The following is an 18837-nucleotide window of genomic DNA, read 5'->3' as shown; positions in this document are numbered from 1 at the left end:
TTTCTTTCTGGGAAATATAAAAGCAGGCGCAAGAAAATTGCCACTTGCACTCATAGCAGCTACTATAGTGACATTAACTCCTCTTTCGGCACTTATTAAACTTCCCACTTGCTTTTTACCCCTCTGAGCAAGAACTTTAGATAATTTTTGGACGGTGGTCACTTCGGTCTCATCAATATTCCAGATTCTATCTGGAGTGAGGTGATGTTTATTATAAATACTTTCCAGGTTGTTGAAAAAACTTTGGACTGCATTCTTGTTGAATCCTGTAGCTCTAGCGTATGAGGTTGCTTCTGGTTTTCTCAGAGAAATATTTCTATGTCGACTCAAAAACCCATAAGCCCACTTTTTAGAGGCCATTCGAGTATCTTTATTAAAATTGTTAGCAATATTATTGGCTTGGGCAAAGTCAAATGCCAGACAACGAAGTTCTTTATAAGTGATTCCAAAAAATCGCTTTTCCATTTCAAGAATATGATCTAAAATTTCGTGTTCCTGTTCAACTGAGAATATTTGCCTAAACCGACCAAGATATTTGTCATTTTCGGTCACGATTTTATTTTTGTTTGTAACTCGTCTTTGAGAGTACTTTTAGGAATATTATATCTGTCAGCAGCTTCTCGAAGCGATAGTTCGTTATTCCGAACTTTTTGTACAGCTAGAATCATATTTTGAACGGACCAGTTTCCAAGATCAGTTTTTCTTTTGTAATAGGAATTTGGATTTCTATTTGGCATCTGTAAAAGAAAAATATATCAGTGCCACTTACGAGATATTATTAATTAATTAATGATTTAATTAGTTAAAAGTAGGCAGGTATAAGAAGAATATCTGTAGCCAATTTTAGTTCCTAAGATGGGACGTCCCGACTTAGGAAGTTTAACTTTGTCCCATCTTAAGAGATTTGCACCCATTTTGTAAAAATCTTAACCGATATTAAACAAAAGCTTTAGTGGCAAATACTTTACAGTGAAATGCAATTAGGTACTATAAACTCTGTTATTGACTAATAACGTTAAGTTTCATATATACTTACCATTAACGCTATATTCACTATAATGTACGTAAATAAATTTAAAAAAATATGTAAACATTAACAACTTGTTCTGACGAACGCTACCGGTATGCTAGCCTCGTGTCGTTTACGTGACAATACGACTGAATGGCGAGCTTTCATTCTTGCAGTGCAGGTGTTGCCACTTGTTACAGATTTTCTAGAATTGCTAGTGTCCCTACTTGAGAACCGTCCCGTCTTAGGTAACTCTCCCCTATTGTACCTACTTGAGAATAATTATTAAAATAAACGTTTAAAGTGAACTCCACCTTGCATTGATACGACGAATCCAATTGTTAGTAATGCCATAGTTAACTAAATTATGTCGGATAGTTTCTGCAACATCACCTGTAATTCAGCTTCTGTTTCGATTTCATCTCGGTTATCATAAATTAACAATTTCAGGTGTCCCCAAAAAATAAAAATCCAGTACATTGCACTCGAGACTTCGTGCTGTCTACAGAATGGGTCCATTCCTACCAATCTAAAGACGAGGATAAGTGACCAAGAATATTTTTAACAACTAAGGTAAAATTTGCTAGGGAACCGTCGTAAATAAACCAGATTTCACGCCGTGTTTGCAAAGGCATGTCTTCAAAAAGTACCGGCAAAACATTTTGTAAGAAATTATAGTAGGGCTCTCCATTTAGTGTTCTGGGTAATTCATGTGGTCCTATCAAACGTTTGTTTATTATTCCAGCACTTAAATTTGTGAAATCTTATCAATCTCTGTGAAAGTAATAGACTCAAACTAACTAACGGATATTACTGTCACAAAAACATACACAAATATACATGGTTTCAACCAACAAGGAATCTTAAGTCTATAATAGATTACGTGATAGTTAAACAAAATTCACAAATACTCATTAGAGATATTAGAGCTATGAGAGGAGCAGTATGCGGATCAGATCACCACATGATCAGGGCAAAAATTGTTTTCCCATATAGATTAAAGGACAGTGTCTCATCAAGCCAAGACGAACAACTTTTAGAAAGAATTGATCTTCCTCAATACAATCTGTCCAGTTTAATTCATGAGAGCACCCGCACACTATATAAGACTCGAATGGACTCCAAACTTGACGAAACACTAACAAATACCAAATGCATATATGAGAACATAATATCAAGTATTCATCAAACAGCACAGGAGGTCTTAGGAATCAAACAAAATAAAATTAGTAACAAGATTTGGTGAAATGAAGACGTCGAAAATGCGGTAACAGAAAAGAAAAGATTATACCATAAGTGGTTGAATACAAAAGATGACGCAGACAAAGACCGATACAATGAAATGAAGAAGAAAACTAGAAAGATAATTATGACCTCCAAAAATGAGATATGGGATAGAAGGTGCAGAGAGATAGAATCTTGAGGATATTGGAGGACGACAATGCACTGAGGCGTGGAAGTTTATAAACTCTGTTAAGAAGCTGACTAACGAGAAAGTGATTCTAAATCCCATAAATCCCGAGGATTGGACACATTATTACAAACATCTATTAAATGAGAACAGAGACGAATTTAAAGAAGATATGAATTCATCAAGAATCGAAATTCTGGGAGAGCATATTACCATAGATATCAACATAGTTCAAAAAGCTATAGCAGGGATGAAGAATGGAAAAGCAAGTGGACCAGAGGGAGTAACTACGGAATTAATAAAGAATGGCTCAGAGAAATTACACAGGATGATCACGGTGATATTTAACGAATATATTAATGGACATCCAACACCAGATGAATGGAAAACAGCATATATGACCCCAATATATAAAAAAGGTGACAGGAGAAATTGTAAAAACTATAGAGGGATATCGGCCACAAGCTCAATGAGTCGACTATACGGTCGAATACTACGGGACCTGATAGAGGAAGATTATCAATCGTCTGAAGACGAAGAATAAGGAGGATTTAGAGCAGGTCGTTCATGTACAGATAACATCTTCTGTCTTAAACAAATTATAGAAAAGAAAATTGTGACAAATAGAGAGTTACATATGACTTTTGTAGATCTTGAGAAGGCATATGACACAGTCCCGCTAAATAAACTATGGGAAGTCCTGGGCACATCAAACATACATCAAACATTGGTTAGTGCTCTCAAAGATCTATATTATGGTTCAAACTCCCAAATGAAATTCGGAAACCTCTTAGCTGAAAAATTTGCAGTTACTAAGGGTCTCAGACAAGGATGTTGTATCTCTCCGACTCTATTTAAGATTTATATCTCTGCAGCTCTGAAACAATGGAAAAGGAAAGTCAAAGGAATGGGTATACAATTGAACGATCAGGATTACATATTATATACTTTACAGTTTGCAGATGATCAGGTGGTGATCTCAAATGACAAAGATGACATGGAATACATGCTTAGAAAACTAATTGAAGAATACCAGAAATGGGGATTAAATATCAATTTAGAAAAGACAAAATACCTCTCAATTGGAGCTGAAGCAGAACAACTCGATATCGATGACAATGAAAAAATAAATCCATGCAACGAATATAAATACCTGGGCGTCATCTTCGACCGTAGTGGAAAAGACGAACGAGAAATAGAACATCGAATTGTACAAGCACGAAGAGCTATAGCATGTTTGAACGGAGTTCTATGGAGTAAAGAAATATCAAAGAAAATAAAATGGAACATTTATGAGACAATGGTTAAAACTAGCCTACTTTATGGAGCTGAGACATGGAGAATAACCGAAAAATATAAGAAAAAGGTCGAAGCCACAGAAATGGATGCCATCAGAAGATCGATGAGAATATCAAGAGCAGACAGAATACGGAATGAAGTGATAAAACAACAAATGGGTATAGAGGGCACTATAGTTGAGGATATTGAGAGAAAACAGCTCATATGGTATGGGCATGTGAGCCGAATGGGGGACGAAAGATTGTCTAAAAAAACGATGATGTGGCAACCCCCAGAGAAGAGGAAGACCACCACAGAGCTGGAACCTGGGAGTTAGGAAAGCGATTAGCGCTCGAAATCTGGACGAAGACCTAACTCAAGACAGAATACAGTGGCGTTTGGGAGTCGGACAACGTCGTAAGACGTTATAAAAAAAAACCGAATATATATATAAATTTGTGCTAAATTGTCCTACTTAAATCATGGTTTTCGTCACCCCATATGTAGCAATTATCTTGAAACCACCTTCAAAATGTTAATTTTAGAGGAAGATCACCTTGTTGTAAATCTATTACTCTTTGATAGTGGTATGGATGTAGAAGTTGTTCCCTAAATGTTCTACGAACAACGTTTTTTGACATTCCAATATACATAAATCCCGACATAAATTTGGACAGCTAAATTACTGTTACACTTCGATTCCCATAAATAATCAACATATCATGGTACTCACGAATCGAAAACATTTGGCGGTGTTGTTCCAAAATAACTGTTTTCTACAGTTGCGACAGTCTACGTTTAGCTAACTCGATGAGATTTTCGTACTGCGCGTAGTTGCGACATTTCTTTTTGCACACCAAAATGTATTTTCGTTTTTTGGCCAAACAGTTGAATTTAGAAAAATATGTTATAAAACTTTTTTGTCCTAAATGGTGCCTTCTATCTGGTGCTCTACTTATGAAACTTAATCAATAAATTATTGTTAAAAAAAAACAAAATTTGTTTAATTTATTAATGTTTGTATTTTGAGAACGATTTCCGAAGTGGATATTGAAAAGTCAATAAAATAAACTTATTTTAACCTTCAATTGTGGCTTATGCCCATTAAAATAGTAATGATCTATCAATCGTTCAAAATAAACGTATAATCAACTGAAATTGTGGTAAATAAACCATTTCAAGTCCTACATTACAAACAGTTTGTAATTTATATTTTGTCTACATTTTCCTAATGATGGTGTCATATGCAAAATAGGAAATAATCATTTTTGTGCGTTGTACTACGCGTATTACTAGTTGGTGCATAATTAAACAATATATGTACTTTTCTTACCATTCTCCATATATTGTTTGTTATGTATATCTTCCAAGTTATGAATTAATCTTTCAAATCTAGACTGAACCATCCAGCATAAACTTGCAAATTGAAATTCGCACGATATGATGGAAAAATTATTGTACAAATTCAAGTAGAACATGAGGAATGCCATCCAATTATCAGTTGTCACTATTAAAATGGAGTAAATTTGGTATGGCCAGGATACTGCTAGTAGTAAGACTGAAAACACACATGTTATTTTGTTTTAATGAAATTTTTAAAATTGTGTGTCCAATTTTTAAAAGTATACTACGTACGATGTTATATTGTGAATCTACTTATTGTCTAACAAGAACTCTTTAATAATTTCGTAGACTAATAAAGAAAACGTTGTTTTCGCGAAAATTTGGAAACATAATCGCTAGGAACCAAATCTGGGAAATAGAGGGAATGAGACATTAACTCAAAAACAAATTCATGACTTTTATCCATTGTAATCACTGTGTTGGAAACAGGTAAGTTATCCTGACGAAAAAGGCTTATCTTCTTTACCTTCTTTAGTTTAGAGATTGGAGTTTCAATCTCTAAACCCTAAATTTTGTGGCCATCGTATTTTTCTCTTTTCTGTACTTCTTTTTTCCACAATATTTCCTGAATAATATTCTCACAAGTCATCACAAGCAGATGATTCAGTTCCTGTGACAAATACGTCTCAGGTAGTTGTGGCTGCTGCGTTAGCTCTCGTTCAGCCATGGTCCCATGTTACGATATCTGAAGAAAATAATGCAGCCCAAAATACCAGCACATACCGACTCAAGCTGAAAATTCATCTCAGGTTGCAACAAACTCCAGTCTAGAAGTTGTTTTAACTGTTGCTGCTACCAATGAACATCCGTGGTCTTCTGCTCTTGCTATTCCTATTGAGCTGCTTTCTCCAGTGCCAAAAGGATGTTTTATTGGTAGTCAAGGTAAACGAAAAACCAAAACTTCGACAGAGCTTGTTGGTGTTGACTTGTACCCCTAATATGTTGGAAATAAAATCTAAAAATGAGCCCAAAGCTCATTGCACAGCGTTGTCATGTTTTATTAGATATATATAGAAGTTATATATATATATGTATATATATATATATATATATATATATATATATATATATATATATTCTCTCTCTCTCTCTATATATATATATATATATATATATATATATATATATATATATATATATATATATATATATATATATATATATATATATATATATATATATATATATATATATATATATATATATATATAAAGAGAAGAAAGTTGAACTTACAATTAAAGAACGAAAGCTACAGTATCTCGGACATGTGATGCGGGGCGAGAAGTATGGCATCCTGCGACTCATAATGCAAGGAAAAATATATGGCAGAAGAAGCATCGGAAGAAGATGAATTTCATGGCTTAAGAACCTGAGAGAATGGTTTGGATGCAGCTTTATTTAGAGATAACTATTTAGAGCTACTGCCTCAAAAATTAAAATAGATATGATGATTGCCAACCTGTGTAGCGGAGATGTCACCTGAAGAAGAAGATGAAAATTGGTTTATGCTGATTACAAGTTATGACTAATTTAAAGAAAATATTTTGACAGACACGCCACTTCCGGTTGTACCGGAAATGAACAGCAACTTAGTTATTTAAATGGAACACCCTATATATTAGATTCTGTATAAAATTCTAGACAAAATTTGTATAAGGTATCATAGGTCAGAACTTCATATTTGAGTTCTTTTTTCAAAAATTTTGACTTTTGACAAACTTTTTAAAGTTAATAGCTCATCCATTTACAAATATCTTGCCTTGAAAATTTTTACACACAAAGAATCAAATAATAGGTAACGTTCTTTCAGGAATTTACATCGAATTTCCAAATACAGGATGTTCACAAATGATACGCCATTTCTTTAAACTTCAAACCATTATTATTATTCTTGTGAATAACTTGTAGAGGTGGTTTAACAGACGTTTGGGTCGGTAATTCTCGAGGTCTGTTGGATCGCCCTTTTTTTGTAATAAAATGGTAAGTGCATGCTATACCATTTTGTAGGTGTTTAACTTTGGTGCAGACATAAGTTGAACAATTTCTTTATATTCTCTAAAAGTCTGCCTCCTTCAATCTACCGGTTCTTTATTTCATATCATTTTCTTCGGTGCGTTCCTTATTTCGTCTGTTGATATATCAGGCATCAATTCCGATCCTTGGATTCAATACAATACTCAAAATATAATGTAATACAAACACTAAACTATCATACTAACATATTTTATTAGTTCAAAACACTAACGCACTATTCTACTTGTTTCTTATAACAAAACACAAAATTAGTCCTTTGAAATGAAATGAAATCCTTAAACAAGATACATCAACTTATTGAACTTATTGAATTATTTAGAGTAAATTACTTTTATCTCTTCTTGAACATTAATATAAATATTTCAATAAATATTGCGAATATATAACGATTTAATTATAGATATTTAACAATATATACTTATGCCTAATCATATTTACTACTCTTATAAAACATTCAACATCTCTTCACTTGAAGAATCATCTGGAACTAAAATTCTTCTCCGCTTCTGTGACTTCTGTTGTTTCTCTGCAACCACTGGTTTTTGTTGCTTTATTCCTTTGCTTACTACTTTCAATGGTTTTTGGTATCTCTCGATAAAACTATACGTGCGTAATCTGTCAAGAAGCGGTAATTTTACTGCACATTCGGCCTGTTTTATCGAAAACTTTAGTCTACTGTTAAATGGATTATTAGACGATACCGCCATCTGTGGATTGTTAATGTTTCGTTCGAAGGGCATAATACATGATGGTTTTAACCAAGCTCGAGTTACTTCCACCTTATCGAAGAAGGTAACATGGTAAAAAGTCTAAAATTAAAATATATATTATTAACTATATACGAGGCATGTTTTTTAAGTAAGTACCGTTTTGCGATTCCGCCGCCGCAGCGCTACGGTCGGCGTTCCGCGCATGAGCGCTGGTTACCTACATCTCTTGTCTACGCACTGACGCCATTACAGTCTGATTCTTCATTGTATACTTGTTTACTCCAGTGTTTAAGATGCCTCCAACAATCGTGAGTCATTGTATACTTGTTTACTCCAGTGTTTAAGATGCCTCCAACAATCGTGAGTCAGGCTGATTGTGAAGTACGGGCTGTTATACGATTTCTTAGTGCTAAAGGCGTAAAACTGATCGATATTCATCGTGAGATCGTTGAAGTTTACGGACAAAACATTATGAGTGATGGAATGGTAAGGAAATGGGTGAGAGCATTTAAAGATGGCCGCACAAATGTGCATGATGAAGAACGGAGTGGGCGTCCTTCGGTCGTTAATGAAAATTTGGTGCAGAAAGTGGACGAAAAGGTGAGAGAAAACACGCTTTACAATTTCATCATTGTCCGACTGCTTTCCTCAGTATTCTCGTAGTGTTTTGTATCGCATTGTTACCGAGAACTTGAGTTACCGGAAATTGTGTTCACGTTGGATTCCAAAAATGTTGACGGATTTGCACAAAACCCAACGTTTAGGCAGTGCATTGACTTTCCTTGAGCGGTACCACAGTGAAGGTGAAGATTTTTTAGACCAAATTGTTACTGGTGACGAAACGTGGGTGGCCTACGTCACACCAGAATCGAAACAAAAATCCATGGAATGGCGACATTCATCATCACCCAAAAGAGTGAAGTTTAAGCAAACAATTTCTGCCCGGAAAATCATGTGCACAGTTTTTTGGGACAGAAAAGGAGTATTGCTAGTGGAGTTTCTGCCTCGTAATGAGACAATCAATGCAGCGTCTTATTGTGAGACATTGAAAAATCTGCGTCGTGCAATCCAGAACAAAAGACGTGGCAAGTTGAGTAAGGGTATCGTTTTGCTGCATGACAATGCCCGTCCACATGTGGCTAATCAGACCAAAGATCTCATCAAATCATTTAAATGGGAAACTCTAGATCATCCTCCATACAGCCCTGATCTGGCGCCTAGCGACCACCATTTGTTCCAGCACTTGAAGAAACACCTGGACGGTCAGCGTCTTCAAGGCGATAACGAAGTCAAAACATTTGTGATGCAGTGGTTAACAAGTCAGGCGGCAGAATTTTATCTGGAGGGTATTCAAAAACTGGTGCCACGTTATGACAAGTGCCTCAATATTCACGGAAATTATGTAGAAAAGTAGATTAAGGTACAGGCTTTCATATAAAAATAAAATTATTGCTATATCTTTGCACGTCTTTTTTTAATTCCAAAACGGTACTTAATTAAAAAACACGCCTCGTATTAGTAACTATTATTATTAACTATAATCAAATTTTAATTTTCCAAAAACATTAAAAAAACTATGTCATGGTTAAATATTTTCCGTTATGTTTGCAATGTACAAAAAACACACTCATGGAAAAAAATATCTAATATTTTGGAATTTTCCAAATTTTTTTGTAGTCACTATTATTTCAAAATAATTTTAGATTACTGATGATACTCATATAGTAGGCTCATGTACTCAATTGGTTTGAAATATTTTGACATTTATTCAGCGTTTACTGTGATTCGTACATTTTATCATAAAAAACCTTCGCGTAAAGAAAAAATCATACTAATTCGGTTATTTTTAGTTCAATGTACCTATTAAGTTTAATTAAATATAGTTTTGATTTAACTAAGTTTAAAACAAATACGCCACCAATTTGCCACTGCGAATTGCGATGAAGCTCAAGTAGCACATATTGTAATTTTGTACGAGGAAGGATATACACAAAAATATATCGCATGACGTCTCAGGAGAAGTCAATCTACAGTTCCGAATACTTTAAAAAGGTATCGCGAAACAGGAAATTTTGTGCGAAGGCCTGGTCAAGGATGCCCCAGGTGCACAACCGCAATTAATGACCGATTTTTGGTTCCTAATTCTACACGAAATCGCTCATTGACATCGATGCACCTCAGAAATGAGTTATTAAATGTTAGATAAATTAATGTGAGTTCAAAACTAGTTAAAAGAAGAATAAAAGAGCAAACTTAAAGCCCAGACGCTCTGCCAAACTTCCACGTCTTCTCTAAAATCATAAAGCTCGTCGGTTAGAAATTTACAAGAACATATAATGTAGCTAAACTTTTGTTGAGTCCAGGCCTCTGAACAGTATATTAGGACTGGGTGTATTATTGTTTTTGTCAGAATAACAAATGAAAACCTAAATAAAGAGTGGGAAGAATGCAGAGACATCATAAAAGAGGCAGCTAAAGAAGTACTAGGCATAAAAGGTAGAGAAAGAAAAACAAGAATGAATGACTGGTTTGACGAAGAATGTCAGATCATCACAGACAAAAAAAACAGAGCATATTATTTACTGATGCAACAGGGGCACAAAACCCGACAAGCAGAGGAAGAATATAAACGACTACGCAAAGAAGAAAAGAAAACTCACCGAAGAAAAAAAAGAGAGAATATATGAACAAAGAACTTCAAGAACTACAAGAACTAAGTAAATCAACAGAGACAAGAAAATTTTATCAGAGACTAAACAAAAGCAGAAAAGACTTCAAACCGAGAACAACGATGTGTAGAGATAAGGAAGGTAATATATTGACAGAACAGCAAGAGATACTAAGTAGATGGACAGAACATTTTACGGAAAAGTTTGAAGGAGATCGGAGAGAGACGACCCCTGACATACCATTAGACCAAGCAGACAACAGAGAAAAGACTCCACCAACAATAGCCGAGATTAGAGCAGCAGTAAAAATTAAAGAAGAATAAAGCACCGGGATTGGACCAAATAGCATCGGAGTTACTAAAGGAAGGAGGAGACGCACTACAAAAAACAATACATGAATTGATAACAAAGATATGATCGAATAAACAGCTACCAACGGAGTGGAATAGCGGTATTATTGTACCATTACATAAAAAAGGAAATCAGTTAGAATGTGGAAACTACCGTGGAATCACGCTGCTGAATGCAGCATACAAGATAATGTCCAATGTCATTTATGAAAGACTTAGACCACACGTTGAAAAAATAGTTAGCAAATACCAAAGTGGCTTCTGTAGACAGAAGTCAAAAATAGACCAGATATTTGTTCTGCGACAGATCCTCGAAAAAACAAGTGAATATAACATCGACACACATCATCTCTTCATAGACTTTGAAAGCGCATATGACAATATAAACCGAGAATTCTTAATAAAAGCAATGAAAGAATTTAATATACCAACACAACTAATAGAACTGACAAAAGAATCTCTAAAAGTAGAAAGTAGAATCCGGATACAAAATGAATTAACGGAAACAATAGATGTGAAAAAGGGACTACGCCAGGGAGACGCTCTATCATGCATCTTGTTCAACATCGTACTCGAGAAAATACTGAGGGACACAACAGTCAATACACGAGGAACAATCATTAATAAAAGCGTGCAAATACTAGCATTTGCAGATGATGTTGACATAATCGCAAGATCAAGAAGAGAAATGATAGAGGCATACAATCAAATAGAACGAGCTGCACAAAATAGTGGTCTTAAAATCAATCAGACGAAAACAAAATATATGCAGGTAAGTAAAAACGCAGAAATAAGGCAGCCACAAAATATAACAATAGGAGAATACAATATAGAGGGGGTAAAAAACTTTATATACTTGGGATCCCTAGTCACGTCTGATAATAACGTTACGGAGGAAGTGAAGAGGCGAATATTTATTGCAAATAAATGTTACCATGGCTTAATTAGACACCTAAGATCAGATAACGTCGCAAGAAAGACAAAATGTCAAATATATAAAACCCTAATAAGACCGGTACTCACATATGGCTCAGAAACCTGGACACTCACTAAAAGAGAGGAAACGTTGTTAGCCACCTTCGAAAGAAAAATCTTGCGACACATATATAAGGGCACAAAAGAAAACGGAATATGGCGAAGACGATACAACTCTGAACTATACAAAATATACCAGGATCCGGATATTATAACATTCATTAAAATAGGACGGCTGCGTTGGATAGGGTATGTAGAAAGAATGGAAGAAGGCGAAATACCAAACAAAATATTCAAACAGATGCCAGTAGGAAAAAGAACAAGAGGAAGACCAAAACTGAGATACTTAGAACAAATAGAAAATGATATAACAACTTTAAAAATAAAAAACTTGAGAAAAAAAGTACGAAACAGATCAGATGGTTGTCGAGCCAGTGATGATGATGGTATTATTGTTTTGTAGTATTTTACCTTGTATTTCTCGATATAATACATATCATAATGACACTGGAATTCTGATTAAAAAGAGTCATGCTGATTGCTTAAAGAAGCTTCAATATATATTGATGAACTATCAGCTTTATTGCTTGCATTAAAATATATAGCTTCTATTGGTATGGACAATTATATCATGTTCACTGATTGTAGTCACAAGTACAAAAAACCAACAATTGCAACAGTGACCATATCAAATACATAATGTATATATGTTATTGGAAAAACTAGAAACAACTGCACTTCAAGCTCAGTGGATTCTACTAGTTCTTCAACAGTAAAAGATACCAACTGACCTTTCCAAAATCTTAGTTTATAAATCAGTCACAAAGCCAGTATGAGTTATGAAATCTAATTATGGAGATCAGTGTAGAGATCTAATAGAGATATTTCAATCAAAAGTCCACCACATAATAATTATAAATGCAGCTTGGTATGTACCTACGTACATAACATAAACTGAAGACTGAAGAAACAGACTCCCAACGACCCTCCAACAAGATTTTTAAATTGATTTATTTATGTATGTATTTATTTTTGCTATTTACTTATTTATTTTATCTACCTGTAACCTGTATAAATCCAAAGATCACAATTAATTTATTTCTAAAATTATAAAACAATAGGAAATTGTTATAGGGCACTTTTCTGCAAGTTGCCTACAGATAAATACATTATTGACTTATTGTAATCACACATTTTAAAGATTGTAAAAGCATACAAATAACAGATAATTAATGTAATATACAACTTTTTTAATAAATTTATTCAATTTTCTCTTTCTCACTTAAGTAAGTTACATTCAATTTATGTTTCCACATATTGTTGACATTGGAAGCATGAAGCATGATTATTGGCAGTTGAAAATAAATTAAGAACCTAATACAATAGATCACCAGGAATTTTCATTGTGTTATTAAATGTTTAGTAATTTACTGTTATTTTATGATAATTTAATTAACATCACAAGCACATACTTAGGCACCTTCAGAAGGACAGACTTTCCTTTCATTATTTCTACTATCATTTTCGAGCAAATTGATGTAAAAGCAATGCTCAAAACAACAATTCATTCAATGTTATATTGAGTAGAATATGAATAAAAATTTGACAAAAGGGGAAATACCAACAAAAAATTAATAAAACACTTTACTTACTGGTTCTAGAATCCCCTCTTCTAACCAATAGTAGTCTTCTATGTCAGGATCATCTTCAACCATGGCTGGCCACCAAGGGTAACCCTCTATTTTGGCCCATACCACACTTCCACTGTTATATAAGTTATAAATCATGAAATCTTCATCTTCTTCAGTTACAACTTCTTCCTTATCAGTGCATTTATTATAACTAGGATTAATATTCATCCAACAAAACCAAGTGTCTGGTAACTCCAAGGGATCTTTCACATCAGGCAAATATCGTTGCTTGTTACAATTATCACAAAATACATATAGACCTACATTCCTTGATTCATGAATGAGGCACATTTTTTTATATAAATCTAAATCTGTTTTATCTTTAGTTTTTGATTTAGGCTTAGTAATTGCTCTTTTATTTAATTTTTGATTGCTACATTTAGTTATTTTTTTTACTTCTGATTTTTTGGTTTTTTTCGGTTTAGTAGACTTTTTTTTATTAGATTTATTTTCAGGTGTATTTAACTGCTGAGAAAATAAACTAAGTTCGTTTATAATCTCGGGCGTTAAGGAATTCTCCCAAAATGATAGATAGTGTTCTTTAACTCCTTGACTATTTAAAACGTCTTGGGATAAACTTATTAAACTTAAATCTGAATTTTGTTCAAAACTATCTATTTCTGTTGACTTTTCAAGCAGTTTTAGTTGCTCTTCTTTGGACTGAATAGTTGATGTTTTACTTTTATCACACTGTAAGGATGTCAGAGCTTTAGTATGCTTCTTATGGACCTTATTTTTTTCTTCAGTATTATTGCTGGCATTATCTATAAGGTTTGATATATTTTCCTTGTAAGTGATAGGTGACTTAAATTTGGTTTTTTTATTTAAAGGTGCAATGAATGTTTTTCTGGATAAAGCTGGCATTCTAGAAAAATATTATAATCAACAACTCATTTCTAAAAAGAATTGAACTTACCTACTTGTTTAAATATTACTTCAGCTAAAATTATCTGGTACAAACACAATATTAACCTAATAAATAATAGAAGATAAACTACTATGCCAAATAGGAAATTATAATACAGACAAAATTTACTTATATAAATATAATTTGACAAAGCACAAATTGACAGAACTTGTCGGCTTCCTTGATTAGCAATTGTTTTCATAGCATTCTTCAATCTTTCAAAATATTTGAACCAAATTGACAGTTCTCTTGCCGCTTGCCGCCGCGCGCCGATTGGACGTCGAAGGAGTCGACGGCTATCCCCTCCAAGAAGTTTGACAAATTATTGTAATTAAATAATAATTAATCTGAAGAAAGATTAATTCATATACTTTTTATACATTATAATTATAATTTTTTAAATGTACCTACCTATTTTACAAATCACAACTACACCTAAACATCTAAAACAACATATTACAGAAGAATATTACTATAACTCTTAATTAAAAGGGTAATTATAAAGTAGTAAATATTAAATCGTTGATCTAAATTGAAGAAAAATATTAAAATCATGAATCACAATCCCTTTACCGTGTGATTCCCGATGAAAAATATTTATTTAAATTAACGTTCATGTACCTAAAAGATGAAAAACAATAAATTCATTATAAACAACACATGAGCGCCGGCAGCGGGGTACAAGGAGGTGTAATTACAACCTTCTGTCTGGAAAGAAAGTACATTAGCTACACATGTTAGTTCTATTTTTTATGGGTAAATAGTATATGTAAATGCAGATGCACCTCCCTGAAAATAATGCTGGCGGCACCCATGAAACCACAGCACATACCTCTCTTAAGGTATCTAATTATAGAAAGTATAGATATGTTGTGTAATAAAGTATTTTATTAAGAGAATTTAATGTTGAAAAGCAAGGATAATAATATAATCGTTATAGTAATATATAATTGGCATTATTTGTGATAGAACTGGCTCGTTTACAATTAAACAATGAAAAATACGTAAATTTACGTTTAATACATGGAGAATGCGCCAGAGTTATTATCAGAACATCCGCTTTATTTGCTAAAAGATATCCAGATCAACCACGAACTACCCGTGACACTGTGAAGAGATTACTTAAAAATTTAACACATTTTGGTTGTTTTCAACAAACAGTTAACAAAGCGAAGCCTATTGTTGATAATAATGATCACACAGTTAATGTTGTAATTATGTTGTTCAGCGAATTAAAAAAACAATCATACCTATTCTTACACCAAAGTTTAAAGAAAACAGACTATAATTTGTAACGATAATATATCAAGAAGATAATGAATTTTTAAAGAATATATGGTGTACGAATCAAAATTTACACAAAACGGAATGTTTAATAGGCACAATTTGCATTACTGGCAAGGGCGACCCGTCGGAGAAGGCAAGGTAAGCGCCGCCTACCCTGTTTAACTGTTCAAATGTAGAATAATAAATTATTTATTAATATAAATTACTTAATTCAAAATTGTGATTTATAAATTTTGACTTAATACCTATTTAAAATAAAAAACTATTTTTTTATACTCTCTTCGAAGTTAATTATTTTACGCTCCTCATGGTGTCTTATTCCTGAAAATGGAATAAGACGTATATATGTCTCTCTGTCTTACAATTAGGTACAAACAGCACATCTAACAAGCTGAGTATTGTGAATATTTTAGCAAATTTTAGTTTGGAAGGTGACTGATCGGGAGATCGGGTCGCCTTCGAAGAGCTTCGGAAATTTTTAGTTGTAATCATAACTATAAACATGAATCTTCGAAAGGGCATTTAAACAATTGCTTAGGTTTAAAAAGATTAGAAAAAAATACGCAAACTAATGACAGTCCTTTAGCTGGACATACAGTCATGGACAAAAATATCGAATATTTTGGAATTTTCCAATTTTTTTTGTAGTCACTATTATTTCAAAATAATTTTAGATTAATGATAATACTCATATAGTAGGCTGATGTACTCAACTGGTTTGAAATATTTTGATGTTTATTTTGACGTTTATTCAGTGGTTAGTGTCATTCGTACATTTTATCATAAAACCTTCTTCGCGTAAAGGAAAAATCATACTAATTCGGTTATTTTTAGTTTAATTTATTAAGTTTAATTAAATATTGTTTTGATTTAACTAAGTTTAAAACAAGTATCCCACCAATTCGGCACTGCGATGAAGTCCAAGTAGCACATATTGTAATTTTGTACGAGGAAGGATATGCACAAAAAGGTATCGCACGACGTCTCAGCAGAACTGAATCTATAGTTTCAAATGCTCTAAAAAGGTACCGCGAAACAGGAAATTTTGTACGAAGACCTGGTCAAGGACGCCCAAGGTGCACAACCGCAATTGATGACCGTTTTTGGTTCTTAATTATACACGAAATCGTTCATTGACATCGATGCACTTCAGAAATGAGCTATTAAATATTAGACAAGTTAATGTGAGTTCACAAACAGTTAGACGAAGATCAAAAGAAGCAAACTTAAAGCCCAGACGCCCCGCCAAAGTTCCACGTCTTCTCCAAAATCATAAAGATCGTCGTTTGGAATTTGCAATAACACATATTTAGTGGAATATCGACAATTGGAAAAACGTTCATTTCACTGATGAGACCAGAATCCTATTACGGAAGCCAGATGGCCAAAACTACGTCTACAGAAGAGTTGGAGAACGATTCACCAGCTGCAGTCTCTCTCAGACCGTTAGTTTTGGAGTTGATGGCATAATTCTTTGGGAAGGTATTAGTTGGGAGGTACGTACCGCACTTGTGGAAGAGATTGGACGGATGACTGGTGATTTTTACGTTTAAAATATCCTGCAAGATTATGTTTTGTCATATGTTGGTTACATTGGATGTGAAAGATTCACGTTAATGCACGATAATGCTCGCTGTCATAGTTAGTAATTATCTTGATGAGGTCCAAATTCGAAGATTGGATTGGCCACCGTCTAGCCCGGATTTAAATCCAATAGACCACATGTGGGATCACCTGACACGCAGCATACGACAAAGAAATCCCGTTCCAAATACGATAGAACAGCTTCGGCTTGCTCACAGGATGAATGGAATGCAATTTCCCAAGGATATGTCCAAAATTTACTTGCAAGCATGCTGAGAAAGATGCAAGCAGTATTAAGAGCTAGAGGGGGGAATACTCGTTACTGATCATGCACTTCTTTCAGTTTAAACCAGTTGTTTAAGCAATTTAAATTATCATTTAAGTTTAGAGTAAAATAACGTTATTTACCTAATATTAAACATTTATTTTTTTCACAATTTTCTCTGCATAAAAACTTAAAATTGTTCATGAAACATTGTTAAAATGTCTAATAATAAGCAATCTTTTAACGAGTTTTTAGTAAGTTATAATCTGAGAGTCACATCTGAGGCTCCTACAAGAGTTTTCGTAGATAAAGTAGGTAAAACATCATCTACAAAATTGGATTACATATTGACAAATATCGAACCACATCTTTATAAATCAAATGTGTTCGAGGGTCACTTCAGTGACCATAAAGTATTTTCACTTAGTGTAAATTTGCAAGCCAATAAAGTATCGAAAAAAGATAAAAAACCCATCAGTTACAGGGATATGTCAGATGAAAATATGCGGATGTTTAAAGCAGGGATTTCTTCTACAGTTTTTGATGAAGTTTATTCACAGTTGAATGCTGAATATGCCACAAATTCATTTGTTAGCATTTTAGATTACAATCTAAATTTATATTGTCCAATAAAAACACGGTATAAAGCACACAAAACAAATAAGGCTACATGGGTAACAAATGAGGTAAGACACGCTAGTGAAAAACTAAAAAATCTACACTGGATAGCAAAAAATATAGGGAGTCTCGAGTCTCAAGATACCTATAAACAGGCAAAAAAGAATATAATTCTCTATTAATAAATACTAAAAAAAACTTTCATAGTGACTTAATTAATCAATCCTACAATATACCAAAAACAATTTGGAATTTAGTAAACAGTGAAACTGGTAGGCAAAAAAACACGTCTGATATTATTCTACATTATGATAATAAAATTATTACCAAGTCTTGTGATATTGCTAATTCGTTTGCCTCATATTTTGCTACAATTACAGAATACAATCTTCAAACTCATTTTGGCACATCGTTACCTTCTTCTTGTACTACCTCAAAAATGTGTAACAAAACATTTTTCTTTTTACCCGTAACTCCAATTGAAATAAAAAATACAATCGATCAACTAAAAAATAAGCCTAGTACTGGTATTGATAACATATCTGTAAAAATAATAAAACTGATAAGTGATCATATATCGATTCCTTTAACCCATTTAGTTAATCTCTCAATAACAACCAGCCAATTTCCATCCATATTTAAAAT

At 33.4% G+C, this 18837-nt stretch overlaps 2 protein-coding genes across 5 annotated transcripts in view; both read right to left on the bottom strand.

Annotated features, from left to right (window-relative positions):
• The window catches only part of LOC140434223 (uncharacterized), a 75656-nt gene that overhangs the window by 6851 nt on the left and 49968 nt on the right, over positions 1-18837 (bottom strand). For all 3 annotated transcript variants that reach the window (XR_011950026.1, XM_072522321.1, XM_072522320.1), the window contains exon 3: positions 5032-5256. Coding sequence is in view for 2 of the 3 variants with exons in the window: in XM_072522321.1 (XP_072378422.1) it covers positions 5032-5256 (225 nt within the window). In the remaining variant the exon portion in view is untranslated. The remainder of the gene's footprint in view (positions 1-5031; positions 5257-18837) is intronic.
• On the bottom strand, positions 7330-14717 carry LOC140433201 (zinc finger CW-type PWWP domain protein 1-like). 2 transcript variants are annotated; one of them, XM_072521242.1, is made up of 3 exons: positions 14448-14717; positions 13493-14396; positions 7330-7945 (listed from the first exon to the last, which is right to left on the bottom strand). In XM_072521242.1, the coding sequence occupies exons 2-3, from the start codon at positions 14393-14395 to the stop codon at positions 7580-7582; spliced, it is 1269 nt and encodes a 422-aa protein (XP_072377343.1). In that variant the 5' UTR covers position 14396; positions 14448-14717; the 3' UTR covers positions 7330-7579. The 2 variants fall into 2 exon arrangements, with proteins under 2 accessions (XP_072377343.1, XP_072377342.1); XM_072521241.1 differs by having other exon boundaries at positions 14452-14716.

Source organism: Diabrotica undecimpunctata, chromosome 2, assembly GCF_040954645.1.
Source record: "Diabrotica undecimpunctata isolate CICGRU chromosome 2, icDiaUnde3, whole genome shotgun sequence".
Taxonomy (NCBI): domain Eukaryota; kingdom Metazoa; phylum Arthropoda; class Insecta; order Coleoptera; family Chrysomelidae; genus Diabrotica; species Diabrotica undecimpunctata.
This window is presented reverse-complemented; position numbering and strand designations above follow the sequence as displayed.